The 7,500-nt window shown below is 46.9% G+C and overlaps 1 protein-coding gene across 2 annotated transcripts in view; it reads right to left on the reverse strand.

The window, feature by feature from the left end:
• Positions 1–74: 74 nt before the first annotated feature.
• Positions 75–7,500, reverse strand: part of LOC109891962 (glutamate receptor ionotropic, NMDA 2B) — a 98,968-nt gene continuing 91,542 nt past the window's right edge. For both annotated transcript variants that reach the window (XM_031820359.1, XM_031820358.1), the window contains 5 exons: positions 6,586–6,757; positions 2,360–2,513; positions 1,941–2,066; positions 588–817; positions 75–343 (listed from right to left, as the gene is read on the reverse strand). In XM_031820359.1, coding sequence (XP_031676219.1) covers positions 179–343; positions 588–817; positions 1,941–2,066; positions 2,360–2,513; positions 6,586–6,757 — 847 coding nt within the window. In that variant the 3' untranslated portion in view covers positions 75–178. The remainder of the gene's footprint in view (positions 344–587; positions 818–1,940; positions 2,067–2,359; positions 2,514–6,585; positions 6,758–7,500) is intronic.

A 7,500-nucleotide genomic window follows, 5' to 3' on the forward strand; every position in this document is an offset into this window, starting at 1 on the left:
CACCCAGTCTAAGGCCCTGCTCCCCCTCCTCACCCAGTCTAAGACCCCATTCCCCCTGCTAACCCAGTCTAAGACCCCATTCCCCCTGCTCACCCAGTCTAAGACCCCATTCCCCCTGCTCACCCAGTCTAAGGCCCTGTTCTCCCTCCTCACCCAGTCTAAGACCCCATTCCCCTGCTCACCCAGTCTTCAGACCATAGAGGGCCTCATCCACATTCTTCTGGTGGAACTTGATCATGTAGCCATGCATCTCCTTGTAGTTGTTCTTGATGTTCCTTTCCGTGCTGCCGTTAGGGACCGTCCCAAACCGGAACGGAGGGGAGAAGTCATTGGGTCTCTGAAACTGAGGGGAGGAGATAGGGAGAGAGAGAGACGGAGCGAGAGAGATGAGATAAGAGGTGTAGAAATAATGATGGCGTGAGGAAAGTGGTGGCAGGCAGAGGACAGAGTGAGAGATAGAAATCAAGAGAATCAAGAGAATCAAGGAAAGATGGACAGTGAGATGGAATGGAGGTGAGATAAGGAGAGGAGAGAGCTAGTAAGAAAGAGCGAGTAAAGGACTAATGAAGTTTAATGACAGGCCTTACCTTCTTGTCACTGAGTCCAGACACCTGGTCCACATACTCCTCCTGGATCATGAAGGCTGCCAGGTTGGCAGTGTAGGAGGCCAGGAAGATGACAGCGAAGAAGGCCCACACCGACACCATGATCTTACTGGTCCAACCCTTGGGGTTCTGCACTGGGACAGAGTTGTTGAAGACCAGACCCCACAGCAGCCAGATGGCCTTGCCGATGGTGAAGGAGGGCCCTCCAGGCTCTGATGGAGAGACAGGTAGTGATCACAATGAGTAGTGGTCTCAGGGAGGTGTCTCAGTGTTGTAGTTATGTTGTGGTTAGCTGTAGGATCATGAAGCACAATGTGGCTAGGGAAGCTGGAGGAACACGAATGATTGGACCACGGTGCTGTGTCACCTGTGTTGTAGTGCAGATGAGGCTTTAGTCCACTACTAAGTTTGCCTATTGTTGTTGAATATATGTGTGCTGTCACTACCACACAAGATTGAACCCATCATGATAATACCTTTTGGCACATCAGGTGTATTTACTGTTCTATAAGTAGCCACCATAAGTATCACTAGTTGGAATCCAACATTTGATCCAATTCGCACAAACACTGAATTCCCAAGTCTAGTGTATGACCAGCTAACAATAGCACTCCTACAATGCTTTAGGAAAGAGGGTCTTAGTCTCCAGAACATGAAGGATGAGAGAGATTAAAAAAAGATATGGTCTCCAAATATAGTTCCGTCATGAATAGGATGGAGAGACGTTGATTATTTATTTTAAGCTGGGAGATGTAATAAAAATGGGCCCATCCCTGTCAGGCCTGACATGTGATTCCTGAGAATATGGAAATGCATTTAAAACACAGGGCCCACATTAAAATACATGAAGATCCAGGGGAGGCGTGTTGAAATCAATGAGAAGAGACTTCACCTGCACTGGGCTCTGAGAGGTGAAGAAGGACAGGAGGAGGGGCTGGGGAGGAGGAGGAGGGGCTAGGCAGGAGGGTGATCAGGGTTTACTGGCTGCCATGTGGGAGTTGGGGAAGGTCACTGTGCAAAGCAGTGTGTGTGTGTGTGTGTGTGTGTGTGTGTGTGTGTGTGTGTGTGTGTGTGTGTGTGTGTGTGTGTGTGTGTGTGTGTGTGTGTGTGTGTGTGTGTGTGTGTGTGTGTGTGTGTGTGTGTGAGAGAGAGAGAGAGAGAGAGAGAGAGAGAGAGAGAGAGAGAGAGAGAGAGAGAGAAAGGGAGAGAGAGAGAGTGAATGAGCAAGTAACAGAATGAGGAAGAGAAAGAGAAAAATGTGTATGTGTGTGTGTATGCGCGTGTGTGCGATTGTGAGAGAGATGTTCATTCTGGTGTAGAGCCAGACCCTCTCACCTCTACCGTCGGCCAGACAGCGGTTGTAGCCCACAGGGCTGAGGTACTCAAACACAAACACAGCAATCGCCGAAACCAGCAGCAGCATCACGAACATCATCACCCACACATCAGCACTGAAGGGCTCTGAGAGAGAGGCAGAGAGAGAGAGAGAAAGGCCAACGGAGGGAGGGCGAGTAAGATAAAAATATGCAAATGAAGAGTACACAGAGAAACAAAAAGTGAGTGAGATAGAGGCGAGGGAGAGGAAGTCAGAGAGAGTGGGAGTAAGAAAGAAAATATCGGAGGGGAATGAGACAGACAGAAAGAGAGAGATTTAAGCACATTATAATTCAGTCTCAGTACACACTGGATGGAACATTTGGGTGATACTGTAAAGTTGGCAGCGTTGGCAGAGTCTGTTTGTGGGTCAAACTCACCGAGGAAGGCAGAGGGCGAGACGGTGCCGTTGCTACGGGATACCATGACGCTGATGCCTGTCTCGATGAAGGGAACCGAGAAGTCAATGACCTCTGACCTCTCCTTGTTGATGGTGAGGGAGCCCACAGCCATGTGGGCCTTCTTCGTCTCCACCTGAGAGAGAGAGGTAGAGAGAGAGACGGTAGGGAGAGAGAAAGAGAAAGGTCAATGAGAGACAGTGTCTATACATCAAGAACAGTCCAAGTGGAGACTTGTGATCCACAGTGCGGGAGGGGAAGGAGAGAGAAACAGAACGAGGGAGGGAAGGCAGAACAGACAGAACGAGAGAGAGAGAGAGACAGAACGAGGGAGGGATGGAAAAAGACAGAACAAGGGAGGGAGAGAGAGAATGAGGGAGGGAGGGAGAGAGAGAACGAGGGAGGGGAGGGAGAGAGAGAACGAGGGAGGGAGGGAGAGAGAGAACGAGGGAGGGAGGGAGGGAGGGAGGGAGAGAACGAGGGAGTGTAGGGAGAGAGAGAATCAGGGAGGGAGGGAGAGAGAGAGAACAAGGGAGGGAGAATTGGGTTAGCAGAGTGGGTCATGGCAGCTTGAAATAGCCACCCCATTGCCTCCTCCTCCCTCTCCTCCCTGCTTTCCATCCCTCCCTTCGTGCCCCTCCATCTCTCCAGGTATATTTAGCCCTAAATACCTGGGCCCTACAGCACCGGGGTAAAGTGGGACAGAACTGACTGAGTTAATAAGGTGTGAATGTGAATGACAGAGGGAGGGAATGAGAGGGGGGGTGAGACTATTTCCTTTACCTGTGGTCTGTAGGTTTGCGTGCCAAGGATTTGTTTGTGTTAGTGTGTGTCCCCCCCAGGGGGAGCAAGTCTGTCCAGCAGTGTACCCACTTCCTCTCTCTTTCCGTATTCTCCCTCCCACGGCTTGTACTCTCTCCGTTATGAAAGTGACCTGTGTGGGTGGTACTGAGAACGAGCGAGCGAGCGAGAACTCTTGCGTGTGTGTTCTGTGTTCACGTCTGTCGATGTTTGAAGCCAAACTCACGTAATCAAGAGTATTGCCTCAAATATTTGGGATTACGAGGATTAGTGGCTGCCTTCCCTCCATCAATGCCGACACCAGTGAGCAAAATGAAGTCAGCACAAAATGGAGAGGACCAACTTTAACCCTGCAGTGACTTCTTTCTCTCTTTTATGCACAGCTCTGATGCATTGTGTAAGTCAAGAGGCATCTACAGTGCCTTGCGAAAGTATTCGGCCCCCTTGAACTTTGCGAAATTTTGCCACATTTCAGGCTTCAAACATAAAGATATAAAACTGTATTTTTTTGTGAAGAATCAACAACCAGTGGGACACAATCATGAAGTGGAACGACATTTATTGGATATTTCCAACTTTTTTAACAAATCAAAAACTGAAAAATTGGGCGTGCAAAATTATTCAGCCCCTTTACTTTCAGTGCAGCAAACTCTCTCCAGAAGTTCAGTGAGGATCTCTGAATGATCCAATGTTGACCTAAATGACTAATGATGATAAATACAATCCACCTGTGTGTAATCAAGTCTCCGTATAAATGCACCTGCACTGTGATAGTCTCAGAGGTCAGTTAAAAGCGCAGAGAGCATCATGAAGAACAAGGAACACACCAGGCAGGTCCGAGATACTGTTGTGAAGAAGTTTAAAGCCGGATTTGGATACAAAAAGATTTCCCAAGCTTTAAACATCCCAAGGAGCACTGTGCAAGCGATAATATTGAAATGGAAGGAGTATCAGACCACTGCAAATCTACCAAGACCTGGCCGTTCCTCTAAACTTCCAGCTCATACAAGGAGAAGACTGTTCAGAGATGCAGCCAAGAGGCCCATGATCACTCTGGATGAACTGCAGAGATCTACAGCTGAGGTGGGAGACTCTGTCCATAGGACAACAATCAGTCGTATATTGCACAAATCTGGCCTTTATGGAAGAGTGGCAAGAAGAAAGCCATTTCTTAAAGATATCCATAAAAAGTGTTGTTTAAAGTTTGCCACAAGCCACCTGGGAGACACACCAAACATGTGGAAGAAGGTGCTCTGGTCAGATGAAACCAAAATTGAACTTTTTGGCAACAATGCAAAACGTTATGTTTGGCGTAAAAGCAACACAGCTCATCACCCTGAACACACCATCCCCACTGTCAAACATGGTGGTGGCAGCATCATGGTTTGGGCCTGCTTTTCTTCAGCAGGGACAGGGAAGATGGTTAAAATTGATGGGAAGATGGATGGAGCCAAATACAGGACCATTCTGGAAGAAAACCTGATGGAGTCTGCAAAAGACCTGAGACTGGGACGGAGATTTGTCTTCCAACAAGACAATGATCCAAAACATAAAGCAAAATCTACAATGGAATGGTTCAAAAATAAACATATCCAGGTGTTAGAATGGCCAAGTCAAAGTCCAGACCTGAATCCAATCGAGAATCTGTGGAAAGAACTGAAAACTGCTGTTCACAAATGCTCTCCATCCAACCTCACTGAGCTCGAGCTGTTTTGCAAGGAGGAATGGGAAAAAATGTCAGTCTCTCGATGTGCAAAACTGATAGAGACATACCCCAAGCAACTTACAGCTGTAATCGCAGCAAAAGGTGGCGCTACAAAGTATTAACTTAAGGGGGCTGAATAATTTTGCACGCCCAATTTTTCAGTTTTTGATTTGTTAAAAAAGTTTGAAATATCCAATAAATGTCGTTCCACTTCATGATTGTGTCCCACTTGTTGTTGATTCTTCACAAAAAAATACAGTTTTATATCTTTATGTTTGTGTCACGCCTTGGTCTTAGTATTTTGTGTTTTCTTTAATTATTTGTTCAGGCCAGGGTGTGACATGGGTTATTGTGTTGTCGTATTGTTTTTTTTTGTAGGCATTGGGATTGTGGTTGATTAGGGGTGTGTCGAGTGTAGGCTTGGCTGCCTGAGGCGGTTCTCAATCAGCAGAACCGTATTTAGGTAGCCTGAGTTCGCTTTGTATTTCGTGGGTGATTGTTCCTGTCTCTGTGTAGTTTCACCAGATAGGCTGTATTAGGTTTCACGTTCCGTTTGTTGTTTTTTGTATTTATCGTTATTTCATGTACCGTCACTTTTTTCATTAAAGACATGAGTAACCACCACGCTGCATTTCGGTCTGACTTTCTTTCAACAAACGAAGAACGCTGTTACAGTTTGAAGCCTGAAATGTGGCAAAAGGTCGCAAAGTTCAAGGGGGCCGAATACTTTCGCAAGGCACTGTATATGTGATCCATGCGGTCGTCGTGTGCAGATCTGGGGTCATTAAGAGTGTGAGATACGCTTTGAATAAGAGAGTCTGCTAAATGGCTGAAATGTATACTGTCAATGTGGATTATACTGTAGTAGGACAGTAGATATGTAGTCCTGTCTATGACAGTGGATATGTAGTCCTGTCTATGACAGTGGATATGTAGTCCTGTCTACGACAGTGGATATGTAGTCCTGTCTATGACAGTGGATATGTAGTCCTGTCTATGACAGTGGATATGTAGTCCTGTCTATGACAGTGGATATGTAGTCCTGTCTATGACAGTGGATATGTAGTCCTGTCTATGACAGTGGAAGGTTATTCCAACCAGAACATCCTCTGCTACAGTAAACTCCCACTACGTATTTTTACCCACAGCCTTTGGGCTGTTACCAAGGTGAGGGGCAACATTAGAACTTTCCTGAAGTTAGAACAAAGTTGTAAACTAAAAACTCTGCTACTCTCTGCCTCAGTGCAGCTGCTGCTACTGCTGTATATTAGAACTGACAACAACCTTACCTTGGGACCAATGTCGATTACGCAACATCCTTATAACACAAACTGGACTTTCATGGTAGACTGCTCTTTACCCTTGAGTGAGGTACTTAACCTGACTGACATTAGCTGATGCCCAACTGAACAAACTGGTGACATGGAAGTGGAAGAGGAACGTCTGTCTATAAGTCACTCAGAATGAGTTTTCCTTCCAGGTAGCTCCAAGTTGATAACAGAGGGCATGGTTCCGGTTGGGATAGCCACTGACACAGATACAGACAGACACAGACACTGGCAGACAAACAGAGACAGACAAACATAAGATACATTTGACAGATTGATACCTGCAGACTGCTAAACAGACAGACTGACACAGGTAGCTAACCCCCAGGACACCATCATACACAGACAGACTAGCTGCAGCTCCGGAGGCCCACCTCTCCCACCATGCCGTTCCAGGTGCCGTTGATCTTCTTGCCGTGTTTTCCATTGGTCACCAGGTAGAGGTCGTAGGTGAACTTCACGTGCTTGGCGATCTTCTTCAGGATGTCGATGCAGAATCCCTTACAGCAGCGCTTGATATAGATCCCCGAGTCGACGGTTTTATTTCTAAGAGCGAGAGAGAGAAAGGGAGAGGGAAAGAGAGGGAAAGAGAGAGAGAAAGGGAGAGGAAAAGAGAGAGGGAAAGAGAGAGAGAAAGGGAGAGGGAAGAGAGAGGGAAAGGGAGAGGGAAAGAGAGAGAGAAAGGGAGAGGGAAAGAGAGAGGGAAAGGGAGAGGGAAAGAGAGAGGGAAAGAGAGAGAGAAAGGGAGAGGGAAAGAGAGAGAGAAAGGGATAGGTAAAGAGAGAGAGAAAGAGAGAGAAAGGGATAGGTAAAGAGAGAGGGAAAGAGAGAGAAAGGGAGAGGGAAAGAGAGAGAGAAAGAGAGAGAGAAATGGATAGGTAAAGAGAGAGGGAAAGAGAGAGGGAAAGAGCGAGGGAAAGAGAGAGAGAAAGAGAGAGAGAAAGGGAGAGGGAAAGAGAGAGGGAAAGAGCGAGGGAAAGAGAGAGAGAAAGAGAGAGAGAAAGGGAGAGGGAAAGAGAGAGGGAAAGAGAGAGGGAAAGAGCGAGGGAAAGAGAGAGAGAAAGAGAGAGAGAAAGGGAGAGGGAAAGAGAGAGGGAAAGAGCGAGGGAGGAGGAGAGGGAAAGAGAGAGGGAAAGAGCGAGGGAGGAGGAGAGCGGCAGAGAAAGGAGAAAAGCATGCAGAGAATTAGCATAAAATGGAGGAAAGGAAGAGAGAAAACAACAGAACAGAAGAGGGGGATATATAGTAGGTGAAAGTGCAACAGGAATAGACAGACTGAGAGAACGTAA

Source organism: Oncorhynchus kisutch, unplaced genomic scaffold (assembly GCF_002021735.2).
Source record: "Oncorhynchus kisutch isolate 150728-3 unplaced genomic scaffold, Okis_V2 scaffold3274, whole genome shotgun sequence".
NCBI lineage: Eukaryota > Metazoa > Chordata > Actinopteri > Salmoniformes > Salmonidae > Oncorhynchus > Oncorhynchus kisutch.